The 17929-nt window shown below is 39.1% G+C and overlaps 1 protein-coding gene across 1 annotated transcript in view; it reads right to left on the bottom strand.

Annotated features, from left to right (window-relative positions):
• Positions 1-17929, bottom strand: part of LOC311234811 (interferon-induced, double-stranded RNA-activated protein kinase-like) — a 66658-nt gene that overhangs the window by 3042 nt on the left and 45687 nt on the right. Inside the window, exons 13-21 of the mRNA XM_084322055.1 lie at positions 13170-13195; positions 12618-12657; positions 12406-12488; positions 10831-10950; positions 9693-9812; positions 8141-8342; positions 5915-6058; positions 3882-3983; positions 2947-3009 (exon numbers count right to left, since the gene is read on the bottom strand). Of these exons, the coding sequence (XP_084178181.1) occupies positions 2947-3009; positions 3882-3983; positions 5915-6058; positions 8141-8342; positions 9693-9812; positions 10831-10950; positions 12406-12488; positions 12618-12657; positions 13170-13195 (900 nt within the window). The remainder of the gene's footprint in view (positions 1-2946; positions 3010-3881; positions 3984-5914; positions 6059-8140; positions 8343-9692; positions 9813-10830; positions 10951-12405; positions 12489-12617; positions 12658-13169; positions 13196-17929) is intronic.

The raw sequence follows: 17929 nt of genomic DNA, 5'->3' as shown, positions 1-17929 counted from the left end.
CAGCTCTCCACAAACTTTGTAAAACATATCTTTTTACCCCCTACAGTCTTTGTTTTATTTTTGGTATTTATTAACACAATGGGGACGAACAGCGTATATATCCGTGTTTCGATTCCACCCATTGTGGACAGAAGCACGGATAAATCCGTGGCAAGTTGTTATTGCTTTTATTCCATTTTAATAACCTATTCAAGGTCCCCGAGCGGCACTGCAGATGTACCCTATTCTTTGAATTCGACAAAGTGCAATACCGGCCAGATCCTCGCGATAATGCAGTGTTCCCTGTGGCCGAACGGTGGACTATTTTTTTTTTTACTTTCAATGGAGTTTTATGTTAGGTCGATTCTGGATCTGCAGCCTGTAGCTTGGATTACGTTTTGCATCGCAGATTTCACCATGCAATAAGGGGATTTATCATCAGCCAATGGACATATCGATCTACCAGATGGCGATCGATAACGGGGAAATGCTCGGGGGGATCCCACCGGACCACGGTAAGATCTTTTTAACGTAAAGTACATCCCGATAGGGCCTTGTTTTGATAGCCATCCAGGCGTTCGGCCTATGAGGCTAATGAGGCTAACGCGGTTATTGGTAATCAATAATCAGAAACGACGTCCCCCACCCCCCCCCCCCCTTTCATGCATACATGCGTGAGGATTGTGCCGATCATATGCAGTTTGAGTTTTAACTGGAGCGTATCTATAACCGAAATGCCATTGGATTTAACGTTATTAGCTATTAGCCCTGTATCTCGGCTTCCAGGAAATATACTAGACCAAATCCGGTATAAAGCTTATATTCACGGCGCTATAAAATGAGAACGTATTGATGAATTTTTTTTTTCTTTAAGCCATTTTGAAGGGACGGTTTATGGTCTCAATTCACAATGAGAATGGACAGATAGCAATACTATAAAGTATAGATTTAGCTCTACAAACAGCCCCACGTCTGTTTACATTCCCTGGTCCTCTTGACATTAATTAGACTCATCCCAGTGGCCGCGAAAGTGTTAAGAATATCGACAGGTTAATTACTTTATAAACTTTTTTTTACAGATATAGCGAGCGACAACACACTGACTGGCTCCTCATGGGGCGCAGCTGGCGCTGCGGGGATTGAGCTTAGTGAAGTTAGCTCATCGGCCATTAGCATTGATTGTAGGCCTGTTCGCCAGGCACCTCGGCACCTGTCGTCAACCGGTGACAGGGAGGAGATGGGAACGGCTGTTGGACCGGTGGTGGATGAGGTGGGGACGCTTCACACAAGAGCCCTGGCTAACGTTGGAGGGATTGCCTCGCTCACTGGGGAGGCCTCAGGACGGAGCGTGTGCGACTACGGCGCTCGGAGAGGGCCCGGTCCGACAGGCAGACGGAGCTGACCAGAATGCAGGCTAACCTAGCGAGGCCCGGTGAGGACCAAAGACAATGATCGGAGGAGGTTTTGAACCTGGAGGATGACCCACCCAGAGAGTGTGCTAACGGCGTGCTATGGAACCGGCTATGGCCGCTCACTCAGCTCAGAGAGAATGGCGGGATTCTTTGTAAATGACGTATGTAATTTAACTCAATCAGCGCCAAGAGGTCGCTGTTTACCATGTGGTAAGAACGCCACCGCTTTAAAGAATAGGGATACATGGCGGTGTTTGCAGGGCTCAAACTATATTTTATATCATATCAATGGATATAAAACTATTGCCCATTTGACATCAAGTATCTATAGTTCAAATTGTGAAAAAGAAACATCCATACATTCCCGTTTTATACCGTGGTGAATATGAGTATAGTTTTAGAGTAATCCTGTGTAATCCCAGAAAACGCCGCTATGCAGCGCTTAGTGCATTTAACTAGAAGCCGTGGCGTTTCTCGCATATATCAACAATCAATCTGAAATCAATGCTATATTATCGGTATTATGTTTCATCATGAATGCGTGAAAGGGTGGGGGGGGGGGATGCTCTGATCGCCACCAACGGCATACATTGTGGAGTAATGTTACAGTAACACTTTCGGATCACAATGAAGGCATGCTCGATCAACGCAAGATTGATACCATATAGCCCTTACCTTGACTAGGATGTACTGCAAAAAGAATATTCCAATTATCTGATCGCCATTCCAAGTATTGATGTCGATCGTGTTGCCAACATAATCCACCAAATAACATGAACCGGGAGTGCTTGATTATCCTCAATCCATGCGTTATAACCGCTTGCCATGCCCCACTAGGAAAACCTAGACGGGACTTTTTAGATCGACGTACAGGCCAAGCCAGAGTTTCCAAGGATGTGCAATACCGGCCGAAAGGCGGCAGGTGGCGGTATTGGACGTTTGCGATCTCAGACTCATTCCCAATGATAACACAGGCTCCCTCGATGGATTATGAAGGGGAATATCGAATAAAAGAAATAACGATAGAAAACCCGACTTTTCTCGGGTTTGGCGCTCAAGCGATGGTGAGTTAACCCGACTTTATACGTGAGTGGCGTCCAATGAGTTAATAGGGAAGAAGCACTTTGCTGTAGACTGCCGTAAAACCGATTATGTACTTCTTAGCTATGCAAAATGTACATTTTGTAGTCATTACGGTTAGGATTTTACAGCACTTTAACAATAAGAGGAGAATAAGAATGAGCTCGTCAAATGCCATGGTGACCAAGGAGCAAATTGAGCAGCGCCGCTATAATCCAACCAACAGTTGAGTTTCAAACTAAATACCACCTATGATGACATAGGTCATCTGAGTGAATAGTATTTTAAAAATACCATTACAAATTTACAGGACAACATAGATCTTTCCCCAGGATATTTGGTCATTTTAGGCAATTTCCCAGGTTTTCCATGACTGGAAATCTAGTCTCTGAATTTCCAGATTTTCCAGGATGAGTGGGAACCCTGTTATTTGAAGTAGATCTACTTAGTTACTAAAAAATAAGAGTAAAAGTACCTCTGGGGGAAACTTCAGCGAGAACTGTTCAGGAAACGTCTGACTTCTGACATCACTCCAAATCTGGAATTTTTGCAACAATAATAAAAAAATATATCAAAAACCATACTGTATGTCTGCTCTTACATATCGTTTGTACAACTACATAAATTTAATTATCAATACCGACGATTGCAGCCATTTTGGAAATGGAACCCCTTGCGGCTATTCACCGCAAAACAAGGGACAATTATAACTAAAATCAAGAGTCAAAATCTCAGCCTCTTCCATTGGGATACTTTTGGTATTGGATAGTACTTCAAAGAACACGGGTCAAACAAGAAGATAAGATACTAATTTCCTCTCTGTGCGTTCCGTAGAACGCTATCCGGCTGCAAGATACCCTAACTTAGCACAAATTAATGGAAGCCGCTACAGACCAGCTAGCCTAGCTCAAAACTCCAGAAGAGATGTGTTTTAGCCAACAGCTGGGCTAGCTGGTCCGTATCCGCTTCCATTAATTTGTGCTAAGCTAGGCTAGCTTGCAGCCCGGATAGCTTTATTTTGAACGCACAGAGGGGAAATTGATATCCATCTTCTCTTGTCGGACTCTGGAGAAGACAGTAAGTGCATTTCCCATGATGTTGCGTGTTCCTTTAAAGTTTAGTATTCCGTATTGGCAGTAAAATATATATATATTTTTTAATTCAAATTAAAAAGTAATTTTAAGGCATACAAATTCTACATTTCACAACATGTATGTACCTTACTGGTACATGTATCTGCACTGCATGAATCTGTAACAACGTTTTTGAAAAGACTTCGATAGAGCGGCTAACTTTAAATAAAAGAAATTATTTTGGCAACTACCTGGTAAATCTTGGAAAATGAAATAAACAGTATGATGAACACACTTTTTATGTAAATTGTTTTTAATGTTTTGTTAAAAGACTCACCGCAGCTTTTTCGCTTTTAGTGGACCTCTTCCAAAGGAGTTCAAAATATGTCAACCCCAGAGCAAATATATCCACTTTTCTGTCATAATTGCTCTGGCTCATCTAAGAGAGAGAACAGGAAAAGAGTGTTAAAAATAGAATAGAAAAACAGAAACTTGCAGTATCTCTGCACATCCGTATCTTGTTTGATTCAGGACGATAATCAAATTAAATAATTCATTCAATTGATTAAACAGCATATCCCATTTACTATCTGCAGGTTTCAACAAGTTCAATTAAAGACTTTTTAAGACGACTTAGAGACAAATTTTGTACAAATTTCACGATCATACTAGCAAAAGAAAAACACACTGAACCCGGCGGCTGCACTAGTGTGCACAGGGAACAAACTTAACTTTTTGACTTACCAGCCATTTGGCTGGTAGATTTTAAAAACGACCAGCCAGGCAGATTTTTTACCAGCCAAAAATTAAAAATAGCTTTTTAGTATATCACCATGTGTTATTATTACTATATAATACTCTCATATGATATTTTCAATTAATACCATAAACAACATAAGGAATATTAGCATAATTTTGAGTGGACTGAAGGAATGAGTCAGCGTTAATAGTTTTAAATGCAAATAATTTATTAGAAGTGGGGTCGGGGACACACTGTTTCAACTCACCACCCCCGCATCATATTGTAGTCTAGTCTGTCTTCAAACTTCCACTCCTCTCGAAACCTTTTTATATTTGAATATCAACATTATCTGTGCATCCTCAGTAATCCTGAGTTTACTACAATATACTCCTCTCCTGAGTCCTGACTAGTGACTTCATCGTCTTTCCAAACGCACGCACACACACAGAGAAAGGGAGAGTGACCCCCCCCCCCCCCATTTCCCTTTCCCCAGTCCACACTGTCTGCTGTTCTCTATGGCTCTGCCGCTGATCAGGATTAGCTTGTTAGCTTACGCTAACATAACGTTCATTTCGGGCGATGTGGGCATAAAGGAATGGCGACGATGCAATGCATGTTAGATGCATTTGACCCGTTGTGAGAAGAAGAAAAAACCACAGACTTATTTCGGCTCGCAAAATAGGCGCACTGCTGTGTAGCTCTGCTCTCAGGGAACAAACTTAACTTTTTGACTTATCAGGCATTTGGCTGGTAGATTTTAAAAACTACCAGCCAGGCAGATTTTTTACCAGCCATTGGCTGTTGGCTGGTACTTATTTTGTTCCCCGAGTGTGCACATTTAAATTCTTGCGTGTTCCATACAAGCTCTCGCTAGACGCACCAAGCTCCCAGTAGCTTCGCAAAAAACAACAACTTGAATACAAAAACATTTCATATATTATTTCATCTCCTGACGACTGCCCCCCCCCCCCCCCAAATGTTACCTGTGCACTTGAAATGTAAGACCTTTCAAGGCCTGAAATTGAGAATTATGGATGTAATACTTTTTAAATACTTTTTAATACCCCGCAGATACCCTGATAAGAGTAAATGGCCGCCATGTGAATATGGTAAATTGTAGGAACTAAAGTTTTCCTAGATTTTGAAAGGCATTTCATCAAGACTGCTTAATGACAACGTTTGTTTGAGCCCCTAGTTATAAATTTTTTAATAAAACATCTTCATAGGCATTTTCAAAATATCTCTAGTTAATACACGGCTGGATTTGGTCTTGATTAGCAGTAGACGTGTTTACATCTCTCCAATCACTTAGATTTGCAGTATTTAAAGTGATTTAATCCTTTGGAATGCCCCTATTTGAATTAGGGGGGAGCGGGGCTGATACTACCTGCCAATCAGGGTCCAAGAAATGCAAGAAATCGTTTTTCTAAATCATTCCATAAATACCTTATTAACTGAACTAATTGTGGTAGAAAAACAACTCAAATCACTTTTGTTTTTAGCTAAGACACAGTGCATTCAAAAACAAATGTATGAAAAGACAACAGGAATTATCCGGAATAAATTCAGCATGTAAACGCACTCAATGGCAGAGATTGTAAAACAAAAGCCAATACAAGCCATCTTACTTGTTCGGGTGCCATGTAAGACGTAGTCCCTGTTTTTCTGGTTCTCTCAGTCCGGTTCTGGTCATTGTCGCTATCGTCTGCGGTGACCAGTCCAAAGTCCCCGATCTTCACCCCTCCATCGCTCCCAAACATGATGTTGACAGGCTGTTTGCAGGAAGACAATGGACACCAATAATAGGGCTGTTTGCAGGAAGACAATGGACACCAATACTAGGGCTGTACCGAAGAGTTCGAAGCTTCGTTCATAATGTTGACGTTCGAATTCTAAATCAACATTGACATTTTTTGTAAATTTATTTGTATTTTTATAAATTTTTTATGTGTGTATTCATTCTGTTTAAACCAATGGGTTTTTTCTTCACAGTTGCAGATAAAGATTAGGCTACACTAATATTATACTATTAGTATATGACTCGTCATAAAAATTTAAATAAAACATTCATCATAAATGATGTAGCCTGTCTGCATCTGCTTGGCGCTCCATCACTTTCGTACCAACCGTTGCCCTTATTGGATTATTTATGTTGACGAAACTGATGAGTTATATTCATTAAAGAAAGTTGATTTAATAAAAAAAAAATTACAAATTTAATCAGATGAATCACTTTATTCAAATTGAGGATTTAGTTTGAGGATATTTATATATAAAACTTTTTTTTTTGATTACATCATAAAATATGACGACTGACATTCGAAGCTTCGTTCGAATACTTCAATAGAAGCTTCGAATGTTAAAAAATTACATTCGGTACAGCCCTAACCAATAAACACATGAATGACAAACAAGACTATACAGTTTGTCCCCCCGCAAAATGTATGCAGCACCCTCAATCAGTGAAAATGGAAAGTGAAAACACTTGGCATCAAGGGTGTAGGTTTGGTTTCAACATGGGGGGGGGGGTCTGGAGGTCCTCCCCCAGGAAATTCTGAGCATCAAACATTTAATACATAACACCTGCATTCTGGTGAACTTTTATGCGCCAATTTATGGTGGAAATATCATGCTCAGGATGGGATTCCTTTCCACCCTGTCCCCACCATCCTGAGCATGACATAAGAGCAAAACGGTGTGAATATGGTCTACTGCCAACAAATGCAAAAAAAAAATTATGCAAAGTGATTTTGGGATAGATTGTTTTTATTATTATTATTATTATTATTATTATTATTATTATTATTATTATTATTATTATTATTATTATTATATGCACACTTGTATACACAATTATTAACACATTCAGCGCCAGAGGTCGCTGTGGGCCGTATGGCCGTGTGTGCCAGCGCTTTAATGAATGGGGATACATGCCGGTGTTTGTAGGGCTAAAACCATATTAAATATCATAGCTATGGATATAAAACTATTGCCCATTTGACATCGAGTATCTATCGTTCAATTTGTGAAAAAGGAATAATTTTTTCATGCATACATTCACGTTTTATACCGTGGTGAATATGAGTATAGTTTTAGAGTAATTCTGTGTAATCCCAGGAAACGCCACTAAGCAGCGTTTAGTGCATTTCACTAGAAACCGTGCCATTCCTTGCCTGGATCAACAATCAATCTGAAATCAACGCTATATGATCAGTATTATGTTTCATCATGCATGCATGCATGAAAGGGTGGGGGCGGGGTTTCTATGTTTCGATCGTCACCAACGGCATACAGTACGTTGTGGAGTAACGTTACAGTAACACTTTCGATCACAATGAAGGCATGCTCGGATCAACGCAAGATTGATAACATATAGCCCTTACCTTGACTAGGATGGACTGCAAAAAGAATATTCCAATTATCTGATTGCCATTCCAAGTATTGATGTCGATCGTGTTGCCAACATAATCCACCAAAGAACATGAATTGGCGGTGCTTGATTCTCCCCAATCCATGTGTTATAAACGTTACTACTGCACAACTAGGAAAACCCGGACCGGACTTTTTAGATCGACGTACAGGCTGAGCCAGAGAGATTCCAAGGATGTGCAATACTGGTCGCAAGGCGTTAGGCGGCGATATTGGACGTTTGCGATCTCAGACACATTCCCAATGATAACATCAGGCTCCCTCAATGGATTATGAATGGAAATAGCGAATAAAAGAAATAACGACCAAAACCCGACTTTTCTCACGGTTTGGCGCTCAAGCGAGGGCGAGTTAACCAGACTTATCTCGGGTCTGGCGTCCAATGTGTTAACAGTGAGAAGGTACTGTGTGAAACCTGGTCTCAGCTTCAGGTCTCTGTGGATGAGTCTCCTGGAGTGGATGTACTCCACGCCGGTCACGATCTGCAGAGCGATGACCAGACTCTCCTCCCTCCTCCTGGGGTCTCTCCGCAGGGTGTTCCTCTCATCCATCCACACCTCCAGAGTCTTGTTGCACAGCTCCATCTGAATGTACAGGAACTTGCCCGCCGTAGTATCACTGCCAGACCTGACGACATGAATAATGAAGAGAAAAACAAGTCAAAAGTCAGGAGGTAGAGCAGTCGTCTGGTGATCAGAAGGTTCCCGGTTCGATCAGTCTTAATTGGTTTAGCCCTGATCCCCACATGTGGTCATCCATTTAGCTTAGGCCTTCGGCATTGTTTGTATCTTGTATGTAGGTATATAGGCCCATCTGGGTCTCTTGCCTCTACTCAGCACCTTTATACACTTTCTGTCATGGTCAATGTTTTTACGGTTTTGCTGAAATGGTGCGAAATAAAAAGGCTGTCAAAGTTAACGCGGTATTAACGCGTTATCGCCGATTTTATTAACGCCACTATTTTTTTTACTCACGATTAACGTTTAAGAAAAAATAAATCTTTGAGGAAGGGGCAAGAGAGAAAGAGAGCTGGGAGAGTGTGTGTGTGAGAGAGAGAGAGAGAGAGAGAGAGAGAGAGAGAGAGAGAGAGAGAGAGAGAGAGAGAGAGAGAGAGAGGGGGGGGGGTGAGTACTCAGCCCTTGTGTGGGTGAATGTAACAAGTTCCTAACGTTTTCTTTCCCCTATTATTTCATGCACACTTTATTCATTGTTTTAAATTATTATTTTCTTTTAGGTTATTTTGTGCATCACTTTTTTCACATTTTGAATTTGATGCAAATTTGCAATGCATGAGGGTCATCCTTTTGTGTTAAATGGCTGCATAAAGCAAGCATTTGTTGACTCTCATGTTGATAAGAGTATTAAAACTTGGAACTTGAAAAATATCCGTTTAAGGTAGATAACAAAAAAAATTCAATGCGATTAATTTGCAATTAATCGCGAGTTAACTATGGACAATCATGCGATTAATCGCGATTAAATATTTTAATCGATTGACAGCACTAAAAATATATATATATATACATTAGTAAAACCCATGCACAGAAGACAAAAAACATTCTGTTAAATCATAATAATATAGTAGTAATAGAGTGGTAATATAGTAGTAATAGAGTAATAACTAGGGGTGGAACGGTACGCATTCGAACTGTACACCGTTCGGTACGACCTCCACGGTTCGGGGCATGTGTGTATTGTTCGGTTATAACGACGAACCGAACCGTATTTTGTGAACCGTTCTACCCCTAGTAATAACATAGTAGTAATAGAGTAATAATATAGTAGTAATAGATTAATAACATAGTAATAATATAGTAGTAATATAGTAATAGAGAAATAATATAGTAGTAATAGATTAATAACATAGTAATAATATAGTAGTAATAGATTAATAACATAGTAATAATATAGTAATAAGAGTAATAATATAGTAATAGAGAAATAATATAGTAGTAATAGTGATGGAACGAGGCTTACAGTGATATGCTGTCGCTTGTGTCACACTGATAGTCGAAGTCATCGATCCAGGAGGTGTAGTATCGGACGATATGAGGATGCTGGAGGTCAGCCAACGCGCCCACCTCACGCAGCGCTTTCCTGAGAGAGAGAGAGAGAGAGAGAGAGAGAGAGAGAGAGAGAGAGAGAGATTTTTGCCAGGCGAGCGATTTTTTAAGCGAGGCGACCGACAGAATTATATCGCTTCCATTGTTATGAATGAGAGAACCCACACGGCAGGAGATTTTGAAGCGACGGTCGCGCAGCAATTTCTGTCGCCTGGCAAAAAATCTACCTGATCCTATTTTTTTAGGCGACGGCAGGCGACAGAGCAAGGATGAGGAATGAGGAAATAACATGACTTCTACAGTAGAAGTAGTACAGAAGTTCTACTGGTGTACCATTTGTACACCATTAATGTATCAATACATGCATTGATCAATAACCTACGTATTATTACCATGCTACTTATGTTAATTATTATTAACAGGAACAATTTAAATAAATAACGTTAGTTGGAGAAGCTATAGTGGCCGCGTGTCATTAACTTATAAATGAAGTGTTTTTATACGCGGGTAACAAAATAAGTTGTGGGTGTTGACAGAGTTTAATGTCCAGGCTGCAGCTGATGTAGTTTGTAAGGTTTATTGTCCAAAGAAATGATGGTTGAGAACACAACAGTTTGCGTCTTCAGTGAAAAAACTCTCTCAGCAGCTGCATAATACTTGTCCGATCGGTGGTAGTGAACGTATTGTAGCGATCAGGCATGCAGTAATGTCAGGAAGAATGAGGAGCGGTTGTATTCGTATAGGTGGTTTAATTCCACCTCAATATGGGTTTTACAGGTTAATACTTCCCTCGTAAAGCACAACACAGCTACCTGCTAATACGCTCGCTTCACGACAACCTAACGTCCGGTCCCGGCGGTCCGTCCTCCTATATCTCCCGGGGGGAAACACCCCCAGCTAACTTAAGACAGAGCGACACATAATAGCTTATTATACCTGAACGGTCGCGTCTGGTGTGGGGGGCCAAGCGATTGTCGTTGAGCGACAGACGATCGCATCGCCAGGCGACGTCGGTCGCTCGCCGTGTGCGGACCACTTAAGAGTACACTCACTTGTTGCTCCGCACCTTCTTCACAGCGAAGAACTTCCCTTCAAGTTGTCGTCTTGCCTTGTAAACTTGGCCAAAGCCTCCTTTGCCGAGCCGCTCTATTGAATCATACTCTGATTCAAACCTGTAGACATAAGATATATACTATATCAACATAGATACTTTATCATTCAAACCTGTAGACATAAGATATACACGATATCAACATAGATACTTTATCATTCAAACCTCTAGACATAAGATATACACTATATCAACATAGATACTTTATCATTCAAACCTCTAGATATAAGATATACACGATATCAACATAGATACTTTATCATTCAAACCTGTAGACATAAGATATACACTATAACAACATAGATACTTTATCATTCAAACCTCTAGACATAAGATATACACTATATCAACATAGATACTTTATCATTCAAACCTGTAGACATAAGATATACACTATATCAACATACCGTAATTCCTCTAATAGTAACCCCGGCTTGTATTTGTTTCAACTGTAGCGGGTACCAGGCTTGTATTAGGAGGAGGCCTGTATAAGAGGGAGGCCTATATTTCAAATTTTCAAACGGATCATAATGAATAAATCAACATTTTGTGTCAGTTTGAACCCAGTAAAATGTACTGGGTTCATTTATTGAAACCAAGTACTGTATGAAATAGTAAACAGTGCAATTACAGGTGGTCACTGGTCATTTCAACGTTTTCAAAGTGAAATCAAGTAACTAGCTCAGTATGCAGCTCAGTATATTAGTAACCCGGCTTGTATTAGGAGGCCGGCTTATAATTGCTTAGCTCAAGAGCGCACCCGGCCATTAATAGAGACCCGGCTTGTATTTGAGACCCGGTTACTATTAGAGGAATTACGGTAGATACTTTATCATTCAAACCTGTAGACATAAGATATACACGATATCAACATAGATACTTTATCATTCAAACCTGTAGACATACAATATACACGATATCAACATATACTTTATCATTCAAACCTGTAGACATAAGATATACACGATATCAACATAGATACTTTATCATTCAAACCTGTAGACATAAGATATACACTATAACAACATAGATACTTTATCATTCAAACCTCTAGACATAAGATATACACTATATCAACATATACTTTATCATTCAAACCTGTAGACATAAGATATACACTATATCAACATAGATACTTTATCATTCAAACCTCTAGACATAAGATATACACTATATCAACATAGATACTTTATCATTCAAACCTCTAGACATAAGATATACACGATATCAACATAGATACTTTATCATTCAAACCTGTAGACATAAGATATACACTATATCAACATAGATACTTTATCATTCAAACCTCTAGACATAAGATATACACGATATCAACATAGATACTTTATCATTCAAACCTGTAGACATAAGATATACACGATATCAACATATACTTTATCATTCAAACGTCTAGATATACACGATATCAACATAGATACTTTATCATTCAAACCTCTAGACATAAGATATACACTACATCACGTTACACAGCTCTCGGATTGGATGGATGCCATACCTTGAGACTGCAGGTTGGCTAGATGTCCTCTGGGTGGCGCTAATAGCTACCTTTGTTTCTCTTGAGAAATCAGAATCGTCGCCCTTTAGAGGAAATAAAACGTTAGTAAATTACTTTGCAACAGGATTTCATGAAGGTTATAATACTGTGCAACAATATTATATTGTTTTTATAAAGTGAATGAGTAGAATATCAAAGGTTAGATGCCTTACTTTGCTCCAAGTTGGTGCCATTTGGAAATTTGCTGCAAGTCTAAGAAGAGAGAAAAGAGTAGATGATAGGGATATTCGATATTGGCTTTTTTACCGATATCCGATATAGTCCAACTCTTAATTTCCGATGCCGATATCAACCGATACCGATATATGCAGGGTTTCCCCCCCCAAAAAAACGGAATAATTTCAGGTAATTAACATTACATATGTCTTGTCGTGGAATTAACACAACATTATGCATACTTTTGACAATAAATTAAATAAGAATTTGCTTGCCTGGGTAAATAAAGGTTAAATAAATGTAAACAAATAAATAAATAAAAAACCGATTTTTAAACCGATAGATAATTTCCGATATTACATTTTAATGCCAATATCGGCCGATAATATCGGACATCCCTAGTACATACTAGACCTGACTATGAAGTACATACTAGACCACACTATACAGTACATACTAGACCACATTATACAATACATACTAGAAATATCCAGACCACTATACAGTATGTTTAAAGAAAAGAGTCTTACTGTAAATAGACTACTCACCTTATTTTAGGCTTCACATCAGAATTCTGAAATGACAATCAACATGGAATCAAATGAAAGAAAAAGCAACTTTCCAAACGGACACATGAACACAGCCACGCCCACGAGCACCGAGGGTCCAAGCTCACGGCTTTCAAATATTCAAACCCATTTACTAACCGTCAAACTAAATTAATGTGTGCAAAACTGTTTTGACTGACCAGCAGCATAACTAATACCATTGTGTTAAAGGTCCACACATTTTTGCACACGTTCATATTTTCTGGGACACAAACCGTTTTGCACACATTCACACATTCAAACACATCAATTAGTTTGACACTTTTTTTGTCCTAGCTCCACTTAAGAAATTTCCGGGCCGATTTTGGGATTCACCAACGGTCCCTTCTCCTGGATTCGGTCTTAACTAAGAGCGCCGAAGAGCAGTCGTAAGACGGACAGAGACAAAGCCATGTTCTTAAGGGCTGTATTTGGGAGGAATCATGGTGATTTATTTCATGTCAACTCTACAGGCATCCTTGGAATAAAATTAATCATAATAATAATAAATATGACAATATTTGTATGATAAAAAATTACGTTTTCCATTTACAGTCATGCCTCAAGAGGCATCGTGATGTCCGAAAATAAATAAAAACACTACACCGACACTGCAAATGACAGTGGATAAATAAATAAGAACTAAAGCCAATCACATGGATATATCTATAGTGGAATAGACTGTACTAATATTCCATATTTATACTGTCTTGTTGCGCGCTCCTGGCCACCTGTTCAGCGCACACACACACACACACACACACAAACACGCACACGCACTGTATAGCCTACGTGTGTAATGAATGAACAGTAGGCTCATATTATTCTAATGACTTGTTTCATTAGGAGATAGATACTGTATGCTCTGCCCTATAGTAGTACGTACAGTGCACATCTAAGCATGACATCTGAAGGCCGCCACAGAGTCGGGCGTACTGGGAGCAGAGCGGACTCTGCGCGGCATGTCCGCAATCGTTTGAGGTTTCAGTCAAGTGTACCAGGTTTCAGTCAAGTGTACCAGGTTTCAGTCAAGTGTACCAGGTTTCAGTCAAGTGTACCAGGTTTCAGTCAAGTGTACCAGGTTTCAGTCAAGTGTACCATGATTTTTTTTAATAAATGTTGCTTTTTTTGCTGGTTGATTCTCCTCAGCTTCTCTCTGGTACTATAAGAGAAGATAAATATAACACTTTTAAAACCCTTTGTTTATCTTTAGATCACACATGTAAAAATAACTAAATGATATAATCTTAGAAATTAAGTAGTTAATAGTACTGTGTGTTAAGCATAACAGATTGCAGAATAGGTACAATACAGTACAGCTCAATACACACAATTGTTAAGGGGATGCAGACCAGAGAAAGACTTTTGTCTTGTTTACATCAGGGTCCCCCATTTTCAATTCATCATAACATATGATGTACAGTGTGTATCATATCAGGGTAAACAGTATGATTTTTTGATTATGGATAAAGGTGTTCCTCAAGGTTCATCTTTAGGACCATTATTATTTTCTATATTTGTTAATGATCTCACCCTGATACCATCTGACTGTCTTACTCAATTGTACGCTGACGATACAGTGATTTATTCCTCTAAGTCTGATATTCAACAAATTCAGTACTCTTAACAGACTCATTTTGATGCTGTCCAGAAATGGTTAGCTATTAACAAACTTTTATTAAATAAGAAGAAGTCCTATAGTATGCTTTTTGGTACTAGATCAAATCTGGTGCAAATATCAAATCAGTTGTCGATTCAGTTTTTAGATGATGCTCCTCTTGATAATGTCGATGAATATAAGTACCTGGGTCTTTTGCTTGATTCTCAACTCACCTTCAAGTCACATATTGATGCTGTGATGAAGAAAAAAAATTGTAGCCTGAGAATATTGTATCGTTCTATTAACTGTTTTTCTCTTCAGGTGGGCGGCTACGTGGCGTAGTGGGCAAGGCGCTCGCCACGAATGCGGAGACGCTGGGCTCGCCTGTTCGAGCCCAGCGCTCCACATTGCTTTCAGTTTAGCTGGTCGTTCATACTAATACACATTGGCCGTATTAGGGGGTGGGAAACTGATGGGTGGGGATCGGGCGTTGTGGACAGCGGCTCCTACAGGTCGGTTGGTGCGCCTGCGCAGTAGAATCAGGAAGTGTCAGGGGCAGCGTGAGCCTCCCACGCAGGTGAACAGATGCGACTGCTGTTACCTCAAGTACCGGAGGGGACTTGTGCTATGTATGACTTAGTCCACATTGCAGCCGGCTTGTGGGAGGCAAGAAACAGCGTTCGTGACAGGGGAGGGTTGAATTGGATGATACGAAATTGGGATGGGAGAAAATGTAGAAAATGGGAGAAAAAGTGGATAGAAAAAAAAATATGTTTTTCTCTTCAGGTTAGGAAAATAATCATTATACAGCTGGTACTTCCAATAATGGATTACGCAGACATAGTCTATCAAAACACCACACTAACAAATCTCCGTCCTTTAAATGTTACTTATAATAGTGTTTGCAGATTTATATTGAGGTGTCCTTATAGAACCCATCACTGTCTTATGTTTGAGTCGTTAAACTGGCTTTCTCCCCAATTCAGAAGACATTTTCATTGGTTGCTTTTTGTTTACAAATGTATTTACTTTAATTATCCCCCCTATCTAAAGCAGTTCTTAACACCATATAGTTCAACTTATAATTTAAGACACACAGATCTTCCTTTCTTTAGTATACCTCGAACCATCAAAGCTATCGGTCGACTTGCCTTTAAATATAAAGCACCAGCTGATTGGAACAAACTGCCTAGTTCACTCAGATCTCTTACTTCTTACCGATTATTCAAGATATCTTTGTTCACTCATCTACAGACTACTTGCACCTGTTATTGATTTACTGTGTTAGGGCTTACATGTCGTTTACAGATCAAATTATAATTTTGTACGTGTTTTATAAGGGAACATATATATATTGGTGATCCTCTTGGGAGGAATCAGTGTGGTCTGTGGGGGTGAGCTTGGGAGAGCGTCTGTCAGTGTATAAGTGCATTTGTTGTCCTGTTTTTTTGTTTTGTTATGTATTGTATTGTATGTTTTGTATCCTATGTTAAGGACCCCCTCGAAAACGAGATAGCATATCTCAAGGGGTTTATCCTTCCAATAAATTTCAAATATATGATTTTTTTTTTAATTTATTACCTTTTTTCAACTGCAAAGTAAAACTTTGTCAACATGTTTTTATCTTATAAAATAAAGTTCAGTCTGTTCATCTCACTTCAATAATTTTTATTGCAGAACATGGTATTTTCTCAAGCAGACAGATGGTAAACACTGTAATCTGTGTTGCATGTACCTGACAAACTGAACTGTTTGTATTACAGTCATATTCCAACTTAACTGAATGCACATGTGTGTGTGTGGACTACTGTACTATTACAGGTATTGAAATGAACAATGCAACTGCCTTATACAAATAGAAAAAATAAAAGATTATGAATAATTAAATATCGATATTGCGGGAAATTAGTATTGAAACCGTTTTAAATATTCAGAATCTATTTGTATCGAAAAATCAATATTTTTGACAACGCTACAATGCATCACTGTGCCTCACTGCATCACTGAGCACAGAGTGGCAGTTACCATCTTCCTGGACTCTTACTTTTGAAACAGCACTGTGCAATATTACACCTACTGTAGACCTCAGTATATTTTTACTGTATTTATTTACTGTATATTTTCTTCCATTTGTATTCTATTTTATTCTACTCCTATCTTAGGCCATTTGATTTGTTTTGTTATTCTTATTTGTTACCTGTTCGGTCTAAATGTTTAAATGTTGAGCGATTTGCAGTGTCAAATTTCCCTCGGGATAATAAAAGTATTTCTATTCTATTCTAAATCTCCCATTCAACGGGCCAAGCAATGCAGTCTCAACTTGTCCCATGTTGTAGCCTACAATTGTCTGACGTCACCGAATGCACGCTGTGCAACGGTATAAACGGTATGCCTGGAAGTAAAAAAAAGTATAAAGTGCGATAAAAGGCGTACTTTTTTTTAACGTTTAATTTCTTCTATAGTTAATTAATCAAAATGAACGCGATAAGGTCCGAGCCCTAGTACGAATGTTACCTTTCAAAGGAGACCAGACTCATGCATGTGCTATAAGTATAAAGTATAATAAATCGCAATTTACTTGTTTTCTTAGTCTGGTTTGTTCATACAAAATACTGAAAAAATAAGAGAAATTGAGATCAATCAAGAGTTTTTTTCCCCAATTGTCAACTGTTCTGGAATATACTGCGTTTTACTTTTACCTCGAAAGTGCTTGAGTTTACAAAAGGTCCTTTGTGCTATATATATATATATTATTCCTAAAATTGCTGCACTTTGTTAAAATTTCATTGATCTGTTGGTCTGTGTAGTAGCTAATAAACAGGATTTTGCTGCTTAACTTAAACGTATACATATTCATTGATTCACTCATTTAGCTGAGAGGAGCTCAGATGATCAGTCTGGAAAAATATGTATTGCTTTTTCTTCGATCAGCTGTGAGAGAATGTCCGCGAGAGAAGATTGCCGTGTGTGTTGGTGACACACCAAAACTTGGTGTGTGTCTGTGTGTGTGTCTTGGCCTAAAAAAAATAATGGTTTGGGGCGGCTACGTGGCGTAGTGGGCAAGGCGCTCGCCACGAATACTGGAGACGCTGGGCTCGCCTGTTCGAGCCCAGCGCTCCAC

This window comes from Notolepis coatsorum, assembly GCF_963971535.1.
Source record: "Notolepis coatsorum genome assembly, chromosome: 9".
Lineage (NCBI taxonomy): Eukaryota > Metazoa > Chordata > Actinopteri > Aulopiformes > Paralepididae > Notolepis > Notolepis coatsorum.
This window is presented reverse-complemented; position numbering and strand designations above follow the sequence as displayed.